Genomic DNA, 25000 nt, shown 5'->3' with positions numbered 1-25000 from the left:
CCCCATCCATAACTCAGCCTGTATACCCCCCCATCCATAACTCAGCCTGTATACCCCCCCATCCATAACTCAGCCTGTATACCCCCCCCATCCATAACTCAGCCTGTATACCCCCCCATCCATAACTCAGCCTGTATACCCCCCCCATCCATAACTCAGCCTGTACCCCCCCCCCATCCATAACTCAGCCTGTATACCCCCCATCCATAACTCAGCCTGTATACCCCCCCATCCATAACTCAGCCTGTATACCCCCCCATCCATAACTCAGCCTGTATACCCCCCATCCATAACTCAGCCTGTATACCCCCCCCATCCATAACTCAGCCTGTATACCCCCCATCCATAACTCAGCCTGTATACCCCCATCCATAACTCAGCCTGTATACCCCCCCATCCATAACTCAGCCTGTATACCCCCCCATCCATAACTCAGCCTGTATACCCCCCATCCATAACTCAGCCTGTATACCCCCCCCCATCCATAACTCAGCCTGTATACCCCCCCATCCATAACTCAGCCTGTATACCCCCCATCCATAACTCAGCCTGTATACCCCCCCCCCCATCCATAACTCAGCCTGTATACCCCCATCCATAACTCAGCCTGTATACCCCCCCATCCATAACTCAGCCTGTATACCCCCCATCCATAACTCAGCCTGTATACCCCCCATCCATAACTCAGCCTGTATACCCCCCATCCATAACTCAGCCTGTATACCCCCCCCCATCCATAACTCAGCCTGTATACCCCCCATCCATAACTCAGCCTGTATACCCCCCCCCCCCCATCCATAACTCAGCCTGTATACCCCCCCATCCATAACTCAGCCTGTATACCCCCCCCCATCCATAACTCAGCCTGTATACCCCCCATCCATAACTCAGCCTGTATACCCCCCCCATCCATAACTCAGCCTGTATACCCCCATCCATAACTCAGCCTGTATACCCCCCCATCCATAACTCAGCCTGTATACCCCCCCATCCATAACTCAGCCTGTATACCCCCCATCCATAACTCAGCCTGTATACCCCCCCATCCATAACTCAGCCTGTATACCCCCCCCCATCCATAACTCAGCCTGTATACCCCCCCATCCATAACTCAGCCTGTATACCCCCCCCATCCATAACTCAGCCTGTATACCCCCCCATCCATAACTCAGCCTGTATACCCCCCATCCATAACTCAGCCTGTATACCCCCCCCATCCATAACTCAGCCTGTATACCCCCCCATCCATAACTCAGCCTGTATACCCCCCCATCCATAACTCAGCCTGTATACCCCCCATCCATAACTCAGCCTGTATACCCCCCCATCCATAACTCAGCCTGTATACCCCCCCCATCCATAACTCAGCCTGTATACCCCCCCCCATCCATAACTCAGCCTGTATACCCCCCATCCATAACTCAGCCTGTATACCCCCCCCCATCCATAACTCAGCCTGTATACCCCCCATCCATAACTCAGCCTGTATACCCCCATCCATAACTCAGCCTGTATACCCCCCCATCCATAACTCAGCCTGTATACCCCCCCATCCATAACTCAGCCTGTATACCCCCCATCCATAACTCAGCCTGTATACCCCCCATCCATAACTCAGCCTGTATACCCCCCCCCCATCCATAACTCAGCCTGTATACCCCCCCATCCATAACTCAGCCTGTATACCCCCCCATCCATAACTCAGCCTGTATACCCCCCATCCATAACTCAGCCTGTATACCCCCCCCCATCCATAACTCAGCCTGTATACCCCCCCATCCATAACTCAGCCTGTATACCCCCCATCCATAACTCAGCCTGTATACCCCCCATCCATAACTCAGCCTGTATACCCCCATCCATAACTCAGCCTGTATACCCCCATCCATAACTCAGCCTGTATACCCCCCCCCATCCATAACTCAGCCTGTATACCCCCCCATCCATAACTCAGCCTGTATACCCCCCCCATCCATAACTCAGCCTGTATACCCCCCATCCATAACTCAGCCTGTATACCCCCCCATCCATAACTCAGCCTGTATACCCCCCATCCATAACTCAGCCTGTATACCCCCCCCCATCCATAACTCAGCCTGTATACCCCCCATCCATAACTCAGCCTGTATACCCCCCCCCATCCATAACTCAGCCTGTATACCCCCCCATCCATAACTCAGCCTGTATACCCCCATCCATAACTCAGCCTGTATACCCCCCATCCATAACTCAGCCTGTATACCCCCATCCATAACTCAGCCTGTATACCCCCCCATCCATAACTCAGCCTGTATACCCCCCCCCATCCATAACTCAGCCTGTATACCCCCCCATCCATAACTCAGCCTGTATACCCCCCCCCATCCATAACTCAGCCTGTATACCCCCCCCCATCCATAACTCAGCCTGTATACCCCCCCCATCCATAACTCAGCCTGTATACCCCCCCATCCATAACTCAGCCTGTATACCCCCCCATCCATAACTCAGCCTGTATACCCCCCATCCATAACTCAGCCTGTATACCCCCCCATCCATAACTCAGCCTGTATACCCCCCATCCATAACTCAGCCTGTATACCCCCCCCCATCCATAACTCAGCCTGTATACCCCCCCCCATCCATAACTCAGCCTGTATACCCCCCCCCATCCATAACTCAGCCTGTATACCCCCCCCCATCCATAACTCAGCCTGTATACCCCCCATCCATAACTCAGCCTGTATACCCCCATCCATAACTCAGCCTGTATACCCCCCATCCATAACTCAGCCTGTATACCCCCCCATCCATAACTCAGCCTGTATACCCCCCCCCATCCATAACTCAGCCTGTATACCCCCCATCCATAACTCAGCCTGTATACCCCCCCCCCATCCATAACTCAGCCTGTATACCCCCCATCCATAACTCAGCCTGTATACCCCCCATCCATAACTCAGCCTGTATACCCCCCCCCCATCCATAACTCAGCCTGTATACCCCCATCCATAACTCAGCCTGTATACCCCCCATCCATAACTCAGCCTGTATACCCCCCATCCATAACTCAGCCTGTATACCCCCCCATCCATAACTCAGCCTGTATACCCCCCCATCCATAACTCAGCCTGTATACCCCCCCCCATCCATAACTCAGCCTGTATACCCCCCATCCATAACTCAGCCTGTATACCCCCCCCCCATCCATAACTCAGCCTGTATACCCCCCCCATCCATAACTCAGCCTGTATACCCCCCCATCCATAACTCAGCCTGTATACCCCCATCCATAACTCAGCCTGTATACCCCCCCATCCATAACTCAGCCTGTATACCCCCCATCCATAACTCAGCCTGTATACCCCCCCCATCCATAACTCAGCCTGTATACCCCCCCCCATCCATAACTCAGCCTGTATACCCCCCCCATCCATAACTCAGCCTGTATACCCCCCCATCCATAACTCAGCCTGTATACCCCCCCCATCCATAACTCAGCCTGTATACCCCCCCATCCATAACTCAGCCTGTATACCCCCCCATCCATAACTCAGCCTGTATACCCCCCATCCATAACTCAGCCTGTATACCCCCCCATCCATAACTCAGCCTGTATACCCCCCATCCATAACTCAGCCTGTATACCCCCCATCCATAACTCAGCCTGTATACCCCCATCCATAACTCAGTCTGTATACCCCCATCCATAACTCAGCCTGTATACCCCCCCCATCCATAACTCAGCCTGTATACCCCCCATCCATAACTCAGCCTGTATACCCCCCCCCATCCATAACTCAGCCTGTATACCCCCCCATCCATAACTCAGCCTGTATACCCCCCCCCCCATCCATAACTCAGCCTGTATACCCCCCCCCCCATCCATAACTCAGCCTGTATACCCCCCCATCCATAACTCAGCCTGTATACCCCCATCCATAACTCAGCCTGTATACCCCCCCCATCCATAACTCAGCCTGTATACCCCCCCCCCATCCATAACTCAGCCTGTATACCCCCCCCATCCATAACTCAGCCTGTATACCCCCCATCCATAACTCAGCCTGTATACCCCCCATCCATAACTCAGCCTGTATACCCCCCATCCATAACTCAGCCTGTATACCCCCCATCCATAACTCAGCCTGTATACCCCCCCATCCATAACTCAGCCTGTATACCCCCCCATCCATAACTCAGCCTGTATACCCCCCCATCCATAACTCAGCCTGTATACCCCCCATCCATAACTCAGCCTGTATACCCCCCCATCCATAACTCAGCCTGTATACCCCCCCCATCCATAACTCAGCCTGTATACCCCCCATCCATAACTCAGCCTGTATACCCCCCCATCCATAACTCAGCCTGTATACCCCCATCCATAACTCAGCCTGTATACCCCCCCCCATCCATAACTCAGCCTGTATACCCCCATCCATAACTCAGCCTGTATACCCCCCCCCCATCCATAACTCAGCCTGTATACCCCCCCATCCATAACTCAGCCTGTATACCCCCCCCATCCATAACTCAGCCTGTATACCCCCCCATCCATAACTCAGCCTGTATACCCCCCCCATCCATAACTCAGCCTGTATACCCCCCCCATCCATAACTCAGCCTGTATACCCCCCATCCATAACTCAGCCTGTATACCCCCCATCCATAACTCAGCCTGTATACCCCCCATCCATAACTCAGCCTGTATACCCCCCATCCATAACTCAGCCTGTATACCCCCCCATCCATAACTCAGCCTGTATACCCCCCCATCCATAACTCAGCCTGTATACCCCCCCATCCATAACTCAGCCTGTATACCCCCCATCCATAACTCAGCCTGTATACCCCCCATCCATAACTCAGCCTGTATACCCCCCCCCATCCATAACTCAGCCTGTATACCCCCCATCCATAACTCAGCCTGTATACCCCCCCATCCATAACTCAGCCTGTATACCCCCCCCATCCATAACTCAGCCTGTATACCCCCCCCCCATCCATAACTCAGCCTGTATACCCCCCCATCCATAACTCAGCCTGTATACCCCCCCCCCCCATCCATAACTCAGCCTGTATACCCCCCCCCATCCATAACTCAGCCTGTATACCCCCCATCCATAACTCAGCCTGTATACCCCCATCCATAACTCAGCCTGTATACCCCCCCATCCATAACTCAGCCTGTATACCCCCCCCATCCATAACTCAGCCTGTATACCCCCCCATCCATAACTCAGCCTGTATACCCCCCCATCCCATAGACAGAGAAATCGATTCAGAACAGCAAGAGACCTGCTTGATGTAATACACAACACACACACACACACACACACACACACACACACACACACACACACACACACACACACACACACACACACACACACACACACACACACACACACACACACACACACACACACACACTCTGAGTGACAGAAGAGAGGGGGACTGTGTGTCCAGCCAAACTATTCTTGTGTTCTGTCACACACACACACACACACACACACACACACACACACACACACACACACACACACACACACACACACACACACACACACACACACACACACACACACACACACACACAGCCAGATGTTGAGTCTGTGGTGTTACATTCTAGGACAGGGTCATCAATCAGTCAGTCCACGGTTTGACACAGTTGGGCTGAGCCAATCTGTCACTGTTGCTAGTGGTTGTTGTCCTGCTCTTAGAGTGACATTATGAAGTTTAACCCTCTCTCCTCTCTCCTTCCCTCCCTTCTTCCCGTGTCTCCTTCTCTACTGTCCCGTCATCCTCCATTCTCCTCTTCCTGTCTCTCCTTCTCTACTGTCCCGTCTTCCTCCATTCTCCTCTTCCTGTCTCTCCTTCTCTGTCCCGTCATCCTCCCTTCTCCTCTTCCTGTCTCTCCTTCTCTACTGTCCCGTCATCCTCCCTTCTCCTCTTCCTGTCTCTCCTTCTCTACTGTCCCGTCATCCTCCCTTCTCCTCTTCCTGTCTCTCCTTCTCTACTGTCCCGTCATCCTCCCTTCTCCTCTTCCTGTCTCTCCTTCTCTACTGTCCCGTCATCCTCCCTTCTCCTCTTCCTGTCTCTCCTTCTCTACTGTCCCGTCATCCTCCATTCTCCTCTTCCTGTCTCTCCTTCTCTACTGTCCCGTCATCCTCCCTTCTCCTCTTCCTGTCTCTCCTTCTCTACTGTCCCGTCATCCTCCCTTCTCCTCCTGTCTCTCCTTCTCTACTGTCCCGTCATCCTCCATTCTCCTCTTCCTGTCTCTCCTTCTCTACTGTCCCGTCATCCTCCCTTCTCCTCTTCATGTCTCTCCTTCTCTACTGTCCCGTCTTCCTCCATTCTCCTCTTCCTGTCTCTCCTTCTCTACTGTCCCGTCTTCCTCCATTCTCCTCTTCCTGTCTCTCCTTCTCTACTCTCCCGTCATCCTCCCTTCTCCTCTTCCTTTCTCTCCTTCTCTACTGTCCCGTCATCCTCCCTTCTCCTCTTCCTGTCTCTCCTTCTCTACTGTCCCGTCATCCTCCCTTCTCCTCTTCCTGTCTCTCCTTCTCTACTGTCCCGTCATCCTCCCTTCTCCTCTTCCTGTCTCTCCTTCTCTACTGTCCCGTCATCCTCCCTTCTCCTCTTCCTGTCTCTCCTTCTCTACTGTCACGTCTTCCTCCATTCTCCTCTTCCTGTCTCTCCTTCTCTACTGTCCTGTCATCCTCCCTTCTCCTCTTCCTGTCTCTCCTTCTCTACTGTCCCATCATCCTCCCTTCTCCTCTTCCTGTCTCTCCTTCTCTACTGTCCCGTCATCCTCCCTTCTCCTCTTCCTGTCTCTCCTTCTCTACTGTCCCATCATCCTCCATTCTCCTCTTCCTGTCTCTCCTTCTCTACTGTCACGTCTTCCTCCATTCTCCTCTTCCTGTCTCTCCTTCTCTACTGTCCTGTCATCCTCCCTTCTCCTCTTCCTGTCTCTCCTTCTCTACTGTCCCGTCATCCTCCCTTCTCCTCTTCCTGTCTCTCCTTCTCTACTGTCCTGTCATCCTCCCTTCTCCTCTTCATCTCCTCCTCCCTCCTCTCTTTCTGTCTCTTCTTCTCTCCTGTAGGTTCTACTCCTCTCCATACATCTCCACCAATAGGATGATAGCACAGACATCCATCACTCCCTTCGTCGCTGCCTCACCCGTCTCCACATACCAGGTGAGGGGGATGGGGGGGTGTTGTGTCTATGTGGAGGTGGGAGATGGAGTGTTAGGCAAGTCTTAGTACACACTCTCTCAAATAAGACATATTGACTATTTTATACAGACCCCACATCTCCCCCTTCCCTTTCTCTCTCTCTCTGTTTCTCTCTCTCTCTCTCTCACTCAGCTCACTCTCCCACCTCTCTCTCTCTCTCTCTCTCTCTCTCTCTCTCTCTCTCTCTCTCTCTCTCTCTCTCTCTCTCTCTCTCTCTCTCTCTCTCTCTCTCTCTGTCTCTGTCTCTGTCTCTGTCTCTTGCATTGGGGATACTGCTGTAGTATTGTATTATATTGGGGGAGATGAAAGCAGTGAGTCTGGTCCAGAAGGATGAGTCTTTAATGATGAAACTGCTGCATAGATGATGTAATTATACCGCAATATAACAATATAACTCTCTAAGACTGTCATGTATTACTGTAATTATACCACAATAAAACAATATAACTCTCTCAGACTGTCATGTATTACTGTAATTATACCACAATAAAACAATATAACTCTCTAAGCCTGTCATGTTTTACTGTAATTATACCGCAATATAACAATATAACTCTCTAAGCCTTTCCTGTTTTACTGTAATTATACAGCAATATAACAATATAAGTCTCTAAGACTCATGTATTACTGTAATTATACAGCAATATAACAATATAACTCTAAGCCTTTCCTGTTTTACTGTAATTATACAGCAATATAACAATATAACTCTCTGACTGTCATGTTTTACTGTAATTATACAGCAATATAACAATATAACTCTCTAAGACTGTCATGTATTACTGTAATTATACAGCAATATAACAATATAACTCTCTCTCTGTCTTTCCTGTTTTACTGTAATTATACAGCAATATAACAATATAACTCTCTAAGACTGTCATGTATTACTGTAATTATACAGCAATATAACAATATAACTATCTCTGTCTTTCCTGTTTTACTGTAATTATACAGCAATATAACAATATAACTCTCTCTGTCTTTCCTGTTTTACTGTAATTATACAGCAATATAACAATATAACTCTCTAAGACTGTCATGTTTTACTGTAATTATACAGCAATATAACAATATAACTCTCTAAGACTGTCATGTATTACTGTAATTATACAGCAATATAACAATATAACTCTCTGTCTTTCCTGTTTTACTGTAATTATACAGCAATATAACAATATAACTCTCTGTCTTTCCTGTTTTACTGTAATTATACAGCAATATAACAATATAACTCTCTGTCTTTCCTGTTTTACTGTAATTATACAGCAATATAACAATATAACTCTCTGTCTGTCCTGTTTTATGTCTCTCCACAGGTCCAGAATACATCCTGGATGCCTCATCAACAGTATGTTATGCAACCTACCGTGAGTACAACCCAGCCATCACAATAGTGTGTGTGTGTGTGTGTGTGTGTGTGTGTGTGTGTGTGTGTGTGTGTGTGTGTGTGTGTGTGTGTGTGTGTGTGTGTGCGTGAGCTGAGTTACTTTATCTACTTTATCTCACATATTTCTCCTGAATGAGAACCTCAGAGGAGGACAACATGAGCTGTAGTATTGATGTAGTACTGATATATATATGCCATTTAGCAGACGCTTTTATCCAAAGCGACTTACAGTCATGTGTGCATACATTCTACGTATGGGTGGTCCCGGGATTGAACCCACTACTCTGGCGTTACAAGCGCCATGCTCTACCAACTGAGCTACAGAAGGATGAGGTAATACTGATGAAGTGGTTCTTTGTGTTCAACATCATCATCATCATAACAAAAACTATTGCTACTGAAAGCTTAATTAGCATCATTAAAAAAATACAATTCCCATTTTCTTCCCATAAAAAAAAATAAATGCAAGCACATTGGATGCCTATATGTATCACTCGTATATTCAAGACTTTCGAGACACTCGTCCTTTACGGGAGGCTTTATTCAAGAATATTTGGAGTGTTCCTTGGCCTGGTGCTGGGGTCACATGGTTTCAGGCTGCTCACTGTTGAAAGGTCTGGTAGTAGCGAGGTAGGGAGGTGGAAGTGCTCATTCCAGGATTGCTGAACCCCTGAGGTAGCTGGTTGTTGTTGTGTGCTCCGGGGACCTGGGGTGCATGAAGTTGTGGGGGCTGCAGGAAGGTGAGTCCTCCTGGGGCCTGATAGGGTAGGGGGCTGGAGGAGGAGGGCGGCACAGTGGAGGTGGAGGTAGACGGGTAGCCCATCACCAGACCTCCCATACTCATATGAGCACTGTAGGGAGGCAGGCTGAACGGCAAGAAGCCCAGAAGAGGACCCAGGTCCATGTTAGCAGCGCACGACAGCTCGGCTGAGGAGAGAGCGGGGCTCCTGGACAGAAGGTGAGGGTCCCCAGCCACTGGGCCACCCTGGGTTTCTGAAAGCACTTCCCTCTGAGGGGAGGCGGAGGAGGAGGTAGAGGAGGAGGCTGTGGTCAGGTGTGGAGGCAGCCCGCTCTGCAGGTCCATTAGGAAGCTCTCCATGTCAGTGCGGGGATATGAGGTAGATCCATGCTGATACCTAGCCATGTGGCCATAATGCTGCTGTTGCTGCTGGGGGAGGTGGTGGTGGGGATGGGGAGAGGGGCCTGGCATGTGGAGGCCCACCCCCATGGCCGTGGACAGGGAACCCTGCATGAGGGAGTGGTGTTGATGGCCCATGCCTGGATTGGAAATGGTCTGCAGGGGGTAACTGCTGTACATGTCAATGGGGAAGGCCTCTACATGCTCCTTGGAGGAGGGTCCCATGCTGCATTGCACCGGACTTGGCTCTTCCTTTACGGGCCCAGGTGTGGTGGGGGCTGGTGTGGGGGTGGTGGTTGTGGGCTCCTGGACGTGGCTCTTCTTCAGGTGGCGCGTCAGATGGTCCCTGCGACCAAATCGCTGGGCGCAGCGCGGGCACAGAAAGTCACGGCGGCCCGTGTGCACCACCGCGTGACGCCGCACATCCTTGCGAGTGTAGAAGCGCCGGTCGCAGCGCTCGCACGAATACTTCCTCTCCCTGACGGTGGCGGTGACCTCCAGTGGCGGAAGCCTGTCGGTGTGGCTCCCTAACTGCTCCAGCAGGGCAGGCGCCCCCTCTTGGCAATGGAGCTCCCCAGGGATGGTGGCGCTGGAGGCAGGGGCGTGGGCGGCCAGCAGGTGGCGCCGGTAGCCCAACTGAGTGCTGTACTGTTTGCCACACTCCTGGCAGTGGAAAACCTGCCTGTTGGCGTCGTGGGCCAGGTCTGGTAGTAGCGAGGTAGGGAGGTGGAAGTGCTCATTCCAGGATTGCTGAACCCCTGAGGTAGCTGGTTGTTGTTGTGTGCTCCGGGGACCTGGGGTGCATGAAGTTGTGGGGGCTGGAATAGTACTGATGTAGTCAGCTGTAGTATTGATGTAGTCTGCTGTAGTCTGGAATAGTATTGATGTAGTCTGCTGTAGTACTGATGTAGTCTGCTGTAGTCAGCTGTAGTATTGATGTAGTCAGCTGTAGTATTGATGTAGTCTGCTGTAGTATTGATGTAGTCTGCTGTAGTATTGATGTAGTCTGCTGTAGTATTGATGTAGTCTGCTGTAGTATTGATGTAGTACTGATGTAGTATTGATGTAGTCTGCAGCAGTATTGATGTAGTACTGATGTAGTATTGATGTAGTCTGCTGTAGTATTGATGTAGTACTGATGTAGTCTGCTGTAGTACTGATGTAGTCTGCTGTAGTATTGATGTAGTCTGCTGTAGCATTGATGTAGTCTGCAGCAGTATTGATGTAGTCTGCTGTAGTATTGATGTAGTACTGATGTAGTATTGATGTAGTCTGCTGTAGTATTGATATAGTCTGGAATAGTACTGATGTAGTCAGCTGTAGTACTGGTGTAGTCTGGAATAGTATTGATGTAGTCTGCAGCAGTATTGATGTAGTCTGCTGTAGTATTGATGTAGTCTGCTGTAGTATTGATGTAGTCTGCTGTAGTATTGATGTAGTCTGCTGTAGTATTGATGTAGTCTGCTGTAGTATTGATGTAGTCTGCAGCAGTATTGATGTAGTCTGCTGTAGTATTGATGTAGTACTGATGTAGTATTGATGTAGTCTGCTGTAGTATTGATGTAGTCTGCTGTAGTATTGATGTAGTCTGCTGTAGTATTGATGTAGTCTGCAGCAGTATTAATGTAGTCTGCTGTAGTATTGATGTAGTACTGATGTAGTATTGATGTAGTCTGCTGTAGTATTGATGTAGTACTGATGTAGTCTGCTGTAGTACTGGTGTATTCTGCTGTAGTACTGATGTAGTATTGATGTAGTATTGATGTAGTATTGATGTAGTCTGCTGTAGTATTGATGTAGTATTGATGTAGTCTGCTGTAGTATTGATGTAGTACTGATGTAGTCTGCTGTAGTACTGATGTAGTACTGATATAGTATTGATGTAGTATTGATGTAGTCTGCTGTAGTATTGATGTAGTACTGATGCAGTCTGCTGTAGTACTGATGTAGTCTGCTGTATTATTGATGTAGTACTGATGTAGTATTGATGTAGTACTGATGTAGTCTGCTGTAGTACTGATTTAGTCTGCTGTAGTATTGATGTAGTACTGATGTAGTCAACTGTAGTATTGTTGTAGTCTGCTGTAGTATTGATGTAGTCTGCTGTAGTACTGATGTAGTATTGATGTAGTCAACTGTAGTATTGTTGTAGTCTGCTGTAGTATTGATGTAGTACTGATGTAGTCTGCTGTAGTACTGATGTAGTCTGCTGTAGTATTGATGTAGTACTGATGTAGTCTGCTGTAGTATTGATGTAGTATTGATGTAGTCTGCTGTAATATTGATGTAGTCTGCTGTAATATTGATGTAGTCTGTTGTAATATTGATGTAGTCTGGAATAGTACTGATGTAGTCAGCTGTAGTATTGATGTAGTCTGCTGTAGTATTGATGTAGTCTGATGTAGTATTGATGTAGTCTGCTGTAGTATTGATGTAGTACTGATGTAGTCTGGAATAGTACTGATGTAGTCAGCTGTAGTACTGGTGTAGTCTGGAATAGTATTGATGTAGTCTGCTGTAGTATTGATGTAGTCTGCTGTAGTATTGATGTAGTCTGCTGTAGTATTGATGTAGTCTGCAGCAGTATTGATGTAGTCTGCTGTAGTACCGATGTAGTCTGGTAGAGAGGGTCTGGGCCCTACAGGTCTGGTAGAGAGGTAGAGAGGGTCTGGGCCCTACAGGTCTGGTAGAGAGGTAGAGAGGGTCTGGGACCTACAGGTCTGGTAGAAAGCATCTGGGCCCTACAGGTCTGGTAGAAAGCATCTGGGCCCTACAGGTCTGGTAGAGAGGGTCTGGGCCCTACAGGTCTGGTAGAGAGCGTCTGGGCCCTACAGGTCTGGTAGAGAGTGTCTGGGCCCTACAGGTCTAGTAGAGAGGTAGAGAGCGTCTGGGCCCTACAGGTCTGGTAGAGAGGTAGAGAGGGTCTGGGACCTACAGGTCTGGTAGAAAGCATCTGGGCCCTACAGGTCTGGTAGAAAGCATCTGGGCCCTACAGGTCTGGTAGAGAGGGTCTGGGCCCTACATGTCTGGTAGAGAGCGTCTGGGCCCTACAGGTCTGGTAGAGAGTGTCTGGGCCCTACAGGTCTGGTAGAGAGGGTCTGGGCCCTACAGGTCTGGTAGAGAGGGTCTGGGCCCTACAGGTCTAGTAGAGAGGTAGAGAGCGTCTGGGCCCTACAGGTCTGGTAGAGAGTGTCTGGGCCCTACAGGTCTGGTAGAGAGGGTCTGGGCCCTACAGGTCTGGTAGAGAGGGTCTGGGCCCTACAGGTCTGGTAGAGAGGGTCTGGGCCCTACAGGTCTGGTAGAGAGCGTCTGGGCCCTACAGGGAGGGGCTTGGCTGGAGCAGGGAGGGGCTTGGCTGGAGCATGGGAACTGAACATGAACCCAACATGGAGGAATGGAGCTGGACAGGGGAGATAAAGGATTACAGCACAGGCCTATACTGGACTGCTTTATCCAGCCACATCAACCATGAAAGCCTGCCCCCTACTGGACGACATAACAATTGCAGCCATGATGTGAGAGTTCAGAGAGAGCCTGTGTGTTCCCACCCCGAGCGCTCTAGAGGTAGAGAGGGTCTGGGCCCTATAGGTCTGGTAGAGAGGGTCTGGGCCCTACAGGTCTGGTAGAGAGGTAGAGAGGGTCTGGGCCCTACAGGTCTGGTAGAGAGCGTCTGGGCCCTACAGGTCTGGTAGAGAGGTAGAGAAGGTCTGGGCCCTACAGGTCTAGTAGAGAGGTAGAGAGGGTCTGGGCCCTACAGGCCTGGTAGAGAGGGTCTGGGCCCTACAGGTCTGGTAGAGAGGGTCTGGGCCCTACAGGTCTGGTAGAGAGGGTCTGGGCCCTACAGGTCTGGTAGAGAGGTAGAGAGGGTCTGGGCCCTACAGGTCTGGTAGAGAGCGTCTGGGCCCTACAGGTCTGGTAGAGAGGTAGAGAAGGTCTGGGCCCTACAGGCCTGGTAGAGAGGGTCTGGGCCCTACAGGTCTAGTAGAGAGGTAGAGAGGGTCTGGGCCCTACAGGTCTGGTAGAGAGCGTCTGGGCCCTACAGGTCTGGTAGAGAGGTAGAGAAGGTCTGGGACCTACAGGTCTGGTAGAAAGCATCTGGGCCCTACAGGTCTGGTAGAAAGCATCTGGGCCCTACAGGTCTGGTAGAGAGGGTCTGGGCCCTACAGGTCTGGTAGAGAGCGTCTGGGCCCTACAGGTCTGGTAGAGAGTGTCTGGGCCCTACAGGTCTGGTAGAGAGGGTCTGGGCCCTACAGGTCTGGTAGAGAGGGTCTGGGCCCTACAGGTCTAGTAGAGAGGTAGAGAGCGTCTGGGCCCTACAGGTCTGGTAGAGAGTGTCTGGGCCCTACAGGTCTGGTAGAGAGGGTCTGGGCCCTACAGGTCTGGTAGAGAGGGTCTGGGCCCTACAGGTCTGGTAGAGAGGGTCTGGGCCCTACAGGTCTGGTAGAGAGCGTCTGGGCCCTACAGGGAGGGGCTTGGCTGGAGCAGGGAGGGGCTTGGCTGGAGCATGGGAACTGAACATGAACCCAACATGGAGGAATGGAGCTGGACAGGGGAGATAAAGGATTACAGCACAGGCCTATACTGGACTGCTTTATCCAGCCACATCAACCATGAAAGCCTGCCCCCTACTGGACGACATAACAATTGCAGCCATGATGTGAGAGTTCAGAGAGAGCCTGTGTGTTCCCACCCCGAGCGCTCTAGAGGTAGAGAGGGTCTGGGCCCTATAGGTCTGGTAGAGAGGGTCTGGGCCCTACGGGACTGGTAGAGAGGTAGAGAGGGTCTGGGCCCTACAGGTCTGGTAGAGAGCGTCTGGGCCCTACAGGTCTGGTAGAGAGGTAGAGAAGGTCTGGGCCCTACAGGTCTAGTAGAGAGGTAGAGAGGGTCTGGGCCCTACAGGCCTGGTAGAGAGGGTCTGGGCCCTACAGGTCTGGTAGAGAGGGTCTGGGCCCTACAGGTCTGGTAGAGAGGGTCTGGGCCCTACAGGTCTGGTAGAGAGGTAGAGAGGGTCTGGGCCCTACAGGTCTGGTAGAGAGCGTCTGGGCCCTACAGGTCTGGTAGAGAGGTAGAGAAGGTCTGGGCCCTACAGGCCTGGTAGAGAGGGTCTGGGCCCTACAGGTCTAGTAGAGAGGTAGAGAGGGTCTGGGCCCTACAGGCCTGGTAGAGAGGGTCTGGGCCCTACAGGTCTAGTAGAGAGGTAGAGAAGGTCTGGGCCCTACAGGTCTAGTAGAGAGGTAGAGAGGGTCTGGGCCCTACAGGCCTGGTAGAGAGGTAGAGAGGGTCTGGGCCCTACAGGCCTGGTAGAGAGGGTCTGGGCCCTACAGGTCTGGTAGAGAGGGTCTGGGCCCTACAGGTCTGATAGAGAGGGTCTGGGCCCTACAGGTCTGGTAGAGAGGGTCTGAGCTCTGTTTCTTGTCTGTCCCCACACGTCCCTGGCCCTCTCACAGCAGCTCTACAGCTCACATAGTACAGTACCTACATAGCACAGTATCTACATAGTACAGTATCTACATAGCAGAGTATCTACATAGCACAGTACCTACATAGTGCACTACCTACATAGTACAGTACCTACATAGCAGAGTATCTACATAGCACAGTACCTACATAGTGCTCTACCTACATAGTACAGTATCTACATAGGAGAGTATCTACATAGTACAGTACCTACATAGCACAGTATCTACATAGTGCTCTACCTACATAGTGCTCTACCTACATAGCACCGTATCTACATAGTGCACTAACTACATAGCACAGTACCTACATAGCACAGTACCTACATAGTACAGTACCTACATAGCACAGTATCTACATAATATGGGAGGGACACACACACCCGGAGGCCTGGAATCCAGAGGCCAGAGGCAGAGTATTGAAGCTGGGGTCATTGTATCCTGTTAAGGGACAGAGAAGGAGAGAGGGGGGGGGCGGAAGAGAGAGAGAGAGAGAGAGAGAGAGAGAGAGAGAGAGAGAGAGAGAGAGAGAGAGAGAGAGAGAGAGAGAGAGAGAGAGAGAGAGAGAGAAATAGAAGGAGAGAGAGAAATAGAAGGAGAGAGAGAGAAATAGAAGGAGAGAGAGAGAAATAGAAGGAGAGAGAGAGAGAAATAGAAGGAGAGAGAAATAGAAGGAGAGAGAGAGAAATAGGAGAGAGAGAGAAATAGAAGGAGAGAGAGAGAGAAATAGGAGAGTGAGAAATAGAAGGAGAGAGACAGAAATGGGAAAGAGAGAGAGAGAGAGAGAGAGAGAGAGAGAGAGCGAGAGAGAGAGAGAGAGAGAGAGAGAGAGAGAGAGAGAGAGAGAGAGAGAGAGAGAGAGAGAGAGAGAGAGAGAGAAAGAGAGAGAGAGAAATGGGAGAGAGAAATAGAAGGAGAGAGAGAAATAGATGGAGAGAGAGAGAGAGAAGGAGAGAGAGAGAGAAATAGAAGGAGAGAGAGATAAATAGATGGAGAGAGAGAGAAATAGGAGAGAGACAGAAATAGGAAGAGAGAGAGAGAGAGAGAGAGAGAGAGAGAGAGAGAGAGAGAGAGAGAGAGAGAGAGAGAGAGAGAGAGAGAGAGAGAGAGAGAGAGAGAAATGGGAGAGAGAAATAGAAGGAGAGAGAGAGAAATAGATGGAGAGAGAAGGAGAGAGAGAGAGAAATAGAAGGAGAGAGAGATAAATAGATGGAGAGAGAGAGAGAGAGAGAGAGAGAGAGAGAGAGAGAGAGAGAGAGAGAGAGAGAGAGAGAGAGAGACAGAGAGACAGAGAGAGAGAGAGAGAGAGAGAGAGAGAGAGAGAGAGAGAGAGAGAGAGAGAGAGAGAGAGAGAGAGAGAGAGACAGAGAGAGAGAGAGACAGAGACAGAGACAGAGAGAGAGAGAGAGAGAGAGAGAGAGAGAGAGAGAGAGAGAGAGAGAGAGAGAGAGAGAGAGAGAGAGAGAAATAGAAGGAGAGAGAGATAAGCGGAGAAGTAGAATAGGTATGTAGTGATGGAGGGAGGTGCAGAAATCTGTCTTCATGTCTCTAATTGATTTTCCAGAGCGGTGTTCAATATTTTTTGTGTGAGGGAGATGATGCTATATCAGCCTGGGAAGAGGAGTAGAGGAAGAGCCCGCTAGATCAGACCTCGTCTATATCAGCCTGGGAAGAGGAGTAGAGGAAGAGCCCACTAGATCAGACCTCGTCTATATCAGCCTGGGAAGAGGAGTAGAGGAAGAGCCCGCTAGATCAGACCTCGTCTATATCAGCCTGGGAAGAGGAGTAGAGGAAGAGCCCTCTAGATCAGACCTCGTCTATATCAGCCTGGGAAGAGGAGTAGAGGAAGAGCCCACTAGATCAGACCTCGTCTATATCAGCCTGTGAAGAGGAGTAGAGGAAGAGCCCACTAGATCAGACCTCGTCTATATCAGCCTGGGAAGAGGAGTAGAGGAAGAGCCCACTAGATCAGACCTCGTCTATATCAGCCTGTGAAGAGGATTAGAGGAAGAGCCCACTAGATCAGACCTCGTCTATATCAGCCTGTGAGCTGATCCCATAGACTGTGTCGCAAATGGAACCCTGTTCCCTATATACTGCCCCATAGGCTCTGGTCAAAAGTAGTGCACTATATTGGGAATAGTCTGCTACTTGGGAGGGAGAAGTAGTCTTGTTGCTGCGTAGTGAAATCCCTGCAAGAAAACAGTCAGAGAAAAGACATTGGAATTAAAATGGCAAAAATAGGGATAGATACAGAGGGAGGGAGACAGAGAGAGACACACTGAGATAGAGAAATATTATATATATATATATATAGGGAGAGAGAGGTGCTACTATGCAATTATCTAGTGTCCACTTAGCTCAGTGTCTCCCTCCTGCTGGTTAACAGAGATCACCTTGTTATCTAGTGTCCACTTACCTCAGTGTCTGCTGTTATAGCTGGTTTATAGAGATCAGCAGACATTAGCAGCAGGTTAGGGATCTCTGAGCTACATTCTGTATTCCATCCCTACATTCTGTATTCCATCCCTACATTCTGTATTCCATCCCTACATTCTGTATTCCATTCCTACATTCTGTATTCCATCCCTACATTCTGTATTCCATCCCTACATTCTGTATTCCATCCCTACATTCTGTATTCCATCCCTACATTCTGTATTCCATCCCTACATTCTGTATTCCATCCCTACATTCTGTATTCCATCCCTACATTCTGTATTCCATCCCTACATTCTGTATTCCATCCCTACATTCTGTATCCTATCCCTACATTCTGTATTCCATCCCTACATTCTTTATTCCATCCCTACATTCTGTATTCCATCCCTACATTCTGTATCCTATCCCTACATTCTGTATTCCATCCCTACATTCTGTATTCCATCCCTACATTCTGTATTCCATTCCTACATTCTGTATTCCATCCCTACATTCTGTATTCCATCCCTACATTCTGTATTCCATCCCTACATTCTGTATTCCATCCCTACATTCTGTATTCCATCCCTACATTCTGTATTCCATCCCTACATTCTGTATTCCATCCCTACATTCTGTATTCCATCCCTACATTCTGTATCCTATCCCTACATTCTGTATTCCATCCCTACATTCTGTATTCCATCCCTACATTCTGTATTCCATCCCTACATTCTGTATTCCATCCCTACATTCTGTATTCCATCCCTACATTCTGTATTCCATCCCTACATTCTGTATTCCATCCCTACATTCTGTATTCCATCCCTACATTCTGTATCCTATCCCTACATTCTGTATTCCATCCCTACATTCTGTATTCCATCCCTACATTCTGTATTCCATCCCTACATTCTGTATTCCATCCCTACATTCTGTATTCCATCCCTACATTCTGTATTCCATCCCTACATTCTGTATTCCATCCCTACATTCTGTATTCCATCCCTACATTCTGTATTCCATCCCTACATTCTGTATTCCATCCCTACATTCTGTATTCCATCCCTACATTCTGTATTCCATCCCTACATTCTGTATTCCATCCCTACATTCTGTATTCCAACCCTACATTCTGTATCCTTTCCCCACATTCTGTATTCTACCCCTACATTCTGTATTCCATCCCTACATTCTGTATTCCAACCCTACATTCTGTATCCTTTCCCCACATTCTGTATTCTACCCCTACATTCTGTATTCCATCCAACGTCCTGCTACTCATGCCAGGAATATAGTATATGCATGTGATTAGTATGTGTGGATAGAAATCACTCTGAAGTTTCTAAAACTGGTTAAATGATGTCTGTGACTATAACAGAACGTGTGTAGCAGGCAAAAACCCAAGGAAAACTGTTCACAAAAAACAAAAACAAATATCCCTCCGCCAGTACTCTGTATTGTCTATGGCAAGGGAAAATAAATTGCTCCCAGTTTACAGTTCCTACAGCTTCCACACGATGTCGCCAGTGTTGGAAATTGGGTTGAAGTTAATCCTTGGTGAAATGAAGAATAGGCACTTCCTGTCATCGGGTTCACCGGAGGAAGTTTTGAAAGAGAGAATATCGACCAAGATTTCAATACTTGCTGCTATTGAATACAGATCGCCCCGTGATCAATTTGATTGATTATTAACGTTTACTAATACCTAAAGTTGGATTACAAAAGTAGTTTGAAGTTTTTTGTCAAAGTTTATAGGCAACGTTTTTAATTTTAAAAAATGACGTTGCGTTTTGGAAAGCTGTTTTTTCCTGGATCAGACGGGCTTCATAAATTGACATTTTGGGTATACATGGACGGATTCAATCGAAAAAAAGACCCAATTGTGATGTTTATGGGACATATAGGAGTGCCAACAAAGAATCTCGTCAAAGGTAATGAATGTTTTATATTTTATTTCTGCGTTTTGTGTAGCGCCGGCTATGCTAATTATTTTGTTTACGTCCCCTTCAGGTATTTCGGGGGGTTGCATGATATCAGATAATAGCTTCTCACGCTTTCGCCCGAAAAGCATAAAATCTGACATGTTGGCTAGATTCACAACGAGTGTAGCTTTAATTGAGTACCCTGCATGTGTGTTTTAATGAAAGTTTGAGTTGTATCGAGTACTATTAGTTGTCACTCTGAAATTTCCCCTGAAGTTGATCCATGTACAGGGACAGCAGCCATAAAAAGATTATGACTTCCCCTGGTCTAGGTGTAATATTCTCTATTTCTCTCTCTCACACACACACACACACACGCACACACACACACACACACACACACACACACACACACACACACACACACACACACACACACACACACACACACACACACACACACACACACACACACACAACAGACAGACGTTATGTTTTTCTATCCTTCTGGGGACCCTAAAAGCTATTTCCATTAAAAAAAGCTATTTCCTATTTCCCCTAACCCCTAACCCTAAATCTAACCCCTAACCCTAAACCTAACCCTCAACCTAACCCCTTAACCTAACTCCAAACCCTAAACCTAACCCCTAACCCTAAACAATAACCCTTAAATGACCTTTACCATAACCCTTACCCTAACCTGTAACCCTAAACCCTAACCCCTAACCCTAAACAATAACCCTTAAAATAACCTTTACCCTAACCCTTACCCTAACCTGTAACCCTAAACCCTAACCCCTAACCTTGAACAATAACCCTTAAAATAAACCTTACCCTAACCTATAACCCTAACCCTTACCCTAACCTATAACCCTAACCTATAACCCTTACCCTAACCTATAACCCTAACCCTAACCCTTACCCTAACCTATAACCCTAACCCTTACCCTAACCTATAACCCTAACCCCTAACATTTTACCCTAACCCTAATTCTAACCCTAACCCTAAACCAAACCCCTAACCCTAATTCTAATCCTAACCCTAATCCAAACCCCTAACCCTAATTCTAATCCTAACCCTAATTCAAACCCCTAACCCTAATTCTAATCCTAACCATAACCCTAATCCAAACCCCTAACCCTAATTCTAAACCTAACCCTAATTGAAACCCCTAACCCTAATTCTAATCCTAACCCTAAACCAAACCCCTAACCCTAATTCTAATCCTAACCCTAATCCAAACCCTAATTCTAATCCTAATCCAAACCCCTAACCCTAATTCTAATCCTAACCCTAATTCAAACCCCTAACCCTAATTCTAATCCTAACCATAACCCTAATCCAAACCCCTAACCCTAATTCTAAACCTAACCCTAATCGAAACCCCTAAATCTAATTCTAATCCTAACCCTAAACCAAACCCCTAACCCTAATCGAAACCCCTAACCCTAATTCTAATCCTAACCCTAAACCAAACCCCTAACCCTAATCCAAACCCCTAACCCTAATTCTAATCCTTACCCTAATCCAAACCCCTAAATTTAAAAAAGCCTTTGTCCTCATGGGGACTTGGCCCCAGGAGAGAGCATATTTTCCTTGTTACCTTACTTGTGGGGACTTCTGAGGCTTTTATGTCCCCACAAGGATAGGAGAACCAAGCCACCCACATTACTGTGGTGTCAACAGGGAGTTATTGTTTATTGTTGTCACTAGTACCAACAGAGGTGTGATCATTCCCTGTATGTTTTGAGCTGACCGATACCAGTAAAAATAAACTTAAAAGTCATTATATATAACAGCTATTCCATTCCAATCGTTCTCCTGTAGTTACACCACTACACAAGTTCAACCAATCGTTTTCCTGCGTGAATAAAAGGCTCCTTGATAACCAGCAATGTAACTGTCCTCAAACGTCATCGCTGATTGGCTGATCAGGGTTTTTGATGGCGTCAACTGAAAGACACAACTTGCCTGTCTAACCGCTCTTGGTTGTCTGTCAACTCTGAGGGCCAAGCTGAGTACAGCTCACTGCTGTTAAACGTTGAGCTCTACGGTGTTCCCCTCAGGTGGACCCCACAACGATTTCATTTGGATTCATGTGGACCGAGAGATATTAGAAGGACATACCATCGTCAGAACTGTCATCTCCAAGTGCAGCTTCACCTTTTTTGGGGGGGTGGATTTGGGACTGTATTTGAGTGGTTTGCATCTGAAAGTGGAGTGGTTTGAGTGGTTGTAAAGTGGAAGCTGTGGAGAGTAAAGCACAGAAGCTGTTTTACAGAACGAGGAGAGGGAACGGTGTGAGACAATGGCATCCGGATCATCTCTACCAGAGGACAGGTTCTCCTGTCCCATCTGCTGTGACATCTTCAAGGATCCTGTCGTCCTGGCATGTGGCCACAGCTTCTGTGAAGTCTGTCAGCAGGAATACTGGGCAGATAAGAAACCTTGGAAATGTCCAGTTTGTAGGAGAAGATTCCCCGTAGCTATGACTCAACCTCCTCGTAACCTGGCGTTAAATGACGCGTGTGAGGCCTTCTTACAGGAGAGGAGGCAGAGAGCTTCATCTGGGTCTGAGATACAGGACAGGAGTCGGAGAGCTTCATCTGGGTCTGAGATACAGGACAGGAGTCAGAGAGCTTCATCTGGGTCTGAGATACAGGACGGGAGTCAGAGAGCTTCATCTGGGTCTGAGATACAGGACGGGAGTCAGAGAGCTTAATCTGGCTCTGAGGTGCTCTGCAGTCAGAGAGCTTCATCTGGCTCGGAGGTGCTCTGCAGTCAGAGAGCTTCATCTGGCTCTGAGGTGCTCTGCAGTCTGCACGGTGAGAAATTCAAACTCTTCTGTCTGAAGTACAATCAGCCCGTCTGCTTGGTGTGTCGAGATTCAAAAGTCCATAAATCTCACGACTGTGTCCCCGTCAGACGAGGTTGTCCAGGATCTTAAGGAGGAACTCCACACCGCCCTGAAGCCTTTACAGAAGAACCTAGAGGTCTTTAACAACGTTAAACTAGCCTGTGATAAAACAGCAGAACACATGAAGAGTCAGGTCCAGCACACAGAGAAACAGATTAGGAAAGAGTTTGAGAAGCTTCACCAGTTTCTACGAGATGAAGAGGCAGCCAGGATAGCTGCACTGAGGGAGGAAGAGGAGCAGAAGAGTCAGATGATGAGGAAGAAGATTGACGAGATGAGCAGAAAGACATCATACCTTTCAGATGCAATCAGAACCATAGAGGAGGAGCTGAAAGATGAAGACATCTCATTCCTGCAGAACTTCAGGACCACAAAGGAAAGATCCCAGTACACACTGCTGGATCCACAGCTGGTCTCAGGAGTTCTGATAGACAAGGCCAAACACCTGGGCAACCTGCAGTTCAGAGTCTGGGAGAAGATGCTGGGGATCCTCAAATACACTCCTGTGATTCTGGACCCAAACACTGCACATCCCAGTCTCTCTCTGACTGATGATCTGACCACTGTGAGAAGACCAGGCACGTCCCAGCAGTTCGTTAACAACCCAGAGCGATTTATGAGGTACACAAATGTTCTTGGCTCCGAGGGGTTCAGCTCAGGAATACACAGCTGGGAGCTGGAGGCGGGGGACCATCCTGACTGGGTTTTGGGCGTGGCTAAAGAGTCCATAGACAGGAAGCGGGAGCGTAATGCGACACCAAAGGATGGAATGTGGTGTATATCACAGCACGGTGGGAAGTACATAGGAGGAGGAGGTGACATCATCGCTCTGAAGAGGAGACCCCAGAGGATCAGAGTGCAGCTGGACTACAACAGAGGGAGGTGTCCTTCTACCACCCCAAATACATGACACCTCTCTACACTCTTAACGTTAGAGCTACTGAGAGACTGTTCCCATACTTTAATATTGGGAATGTGGCTAATGGCAACAACCCTGGTATTTAGATCTACTGAGAGACTGTTCCCATACCTTAATATTGGGAATGTGGCTAATGGCAACAACCCTGGTATTTAGATCTACTGAGAGACTGTTCCCATACTTTAATATTGGGAATGTGGCTAATGGCAACAACCCTGGTATTTAGATCTACTGAGAGACTGTTCCCATACTTTAATATTGGGAATGTGGCTAATGGCAACAACCCTGGTATTTAGATCTACTGAGAGACTGTTCCCATACTTTAATATTGGGAATGTGGCTAATGGCAACAACCCTGGTATTTAGATCTACTGAGAGACTGTTCCCATACTTTAATATTGGGAATGTGGCTAATGGCAACAACCCTGGTATTTAGATCTACTGAGAGACTGTTCCCATACTTTAATATTGGGAATGTGGCTAATGGCAACAACCCTGGTATTTAGATCTACTGAGAGACTGTTCCCATACTTTAATATTGGGAATGTGGCTAATGGCAACAACCCTGGTATTTAGATCTACTGAGAGACTGTTCCCATACTTTAATATTGGGAATGTGGCTAATGGCAACAACCCTGGTATTTAGATCTACTGAGAGACTGTTCCCATACTTTAATATTGGGAATGTGGCTAATGGCAACAACCCTGGTATTTAGATCTGCCAATCCAAAGTGTCTCTGAAAGTGAAGTAAACCCTGTGTGTGTGTGTGTGTGTGTGTGTGTGTGTGTGTGTGTGTGTGTGTGTGTGTGTGTGTGTGTGTGTGTGTGTGTGTGTGTGTGTGTGTGTGTGTGTGTGTGTGTGTGTGTGTGTGTGTGTGTGTGTGTGTGTGTGTGTGTGTGTGTGTGTGAAACATGTGTCAGTTCGGTGGACATTATCAGGAGGTCATTTTGGGGGTTAAGATAATACACACATCATTTTTAGAAACTACAGGACTGAAATATCCCCACGCTATGTGCTTCCCTTTTAATTAAGAATCAATTAAGAATACATTCTATAAGAATCAATTAAGAATACATTCTATAAGAATCAATTAAGAAAACATTCTATAAGAATCAATTAAGAATACATTCTATAAGAATCAATTAAGAATACATTGTTTAAGAATCAATTAAGAATACATTCTATAAGAATCCATTAAGAATACATTCTATAAGAATCCATTAAGAATACATTCTATAAGAATCAATTAAGAATACATTCTATAAGAATCAATTAAGAAAACATTCTATAAGAATCAATTAAGAATACATTCTATAAGAATCAATTAAGAATACATTGTTTAAGAATCCATTAAGAATACATTCTATAAGAATCCATTAAGAATACATTCTATAAGAATCCATTAAGAATACATTCTATAAGAATCAATTAAGAATACATTCTATAAGAATCAATTAAGAATACATTCTATAAGAATCAATAAGAATACATTCTATAAGAATCAATTAAGAATCAATTGTTCAAGAATCAATTGTGCAATCAGGTGCTTCTACACCTGCATTGCTTGCTGTTTGGGGTTTTAGGCTGGGTTTCTGTACAGCACTTTGAGATATC

The 25000-nt window shown here is 47.7% G+C and overlaps 1 protein-coding gene and 1 pseudogene across 5 annotated transcripts in view; both read left to right on the top strand.

Moving 5' to 3' along the window:
- The window catches only part of LOC124020897 (RNA-binding motif, single-stranded-interacting protein 3-like), a 152795-nt gene that overhangs the window by 115920 nt on the left and 11875 nt on the right, over positions 1 to 25000 (top strand). For all 5 annotated transcript variants that reach the window (XM_046336195.1, XM_046336197.1, XM_046336198.1 and 2 more), the window contains exons 8-9: positions 7086 to 7179; positions 8538 to 8588. In XM_046336195.1, coding sequence (XP_046192151.1) covers positions 7086 to 7179; positions 8538 to 8588 — 145 coding nt within the window. The remainder of the gene's footprint in view (positions 1 to 7085; positions 7180 to 8537; positions 8589 to 25000) is intronic.
- LOC124020898 lies at positions 21858 to 23471 on the top strand (annotated as a pseudogene).

Source organism: Oncorhynchus gorbuscha, unplaced genomic scaffold (assembly GCF_021184085.1).
Source record: "Oncorhynchus gorbuscha isolate QuinsamMale2020 ecotype Even-year unplaced genomic scaffold, OgorEven_v1.0 Un_scaffold_974, whole genome shotgun sequence".
Taxonomy (NCBI): domain Eukaryota; kingdom Metazoa; phylum Chordata; class Actinopteri; order Salmoniformes; family Salmonidae; genus Oncorhynchus; species Oncorhynchus gorbuscha.
This window is presented reverse-complemented; position numbering and strand designations above follow the sequence as displayed.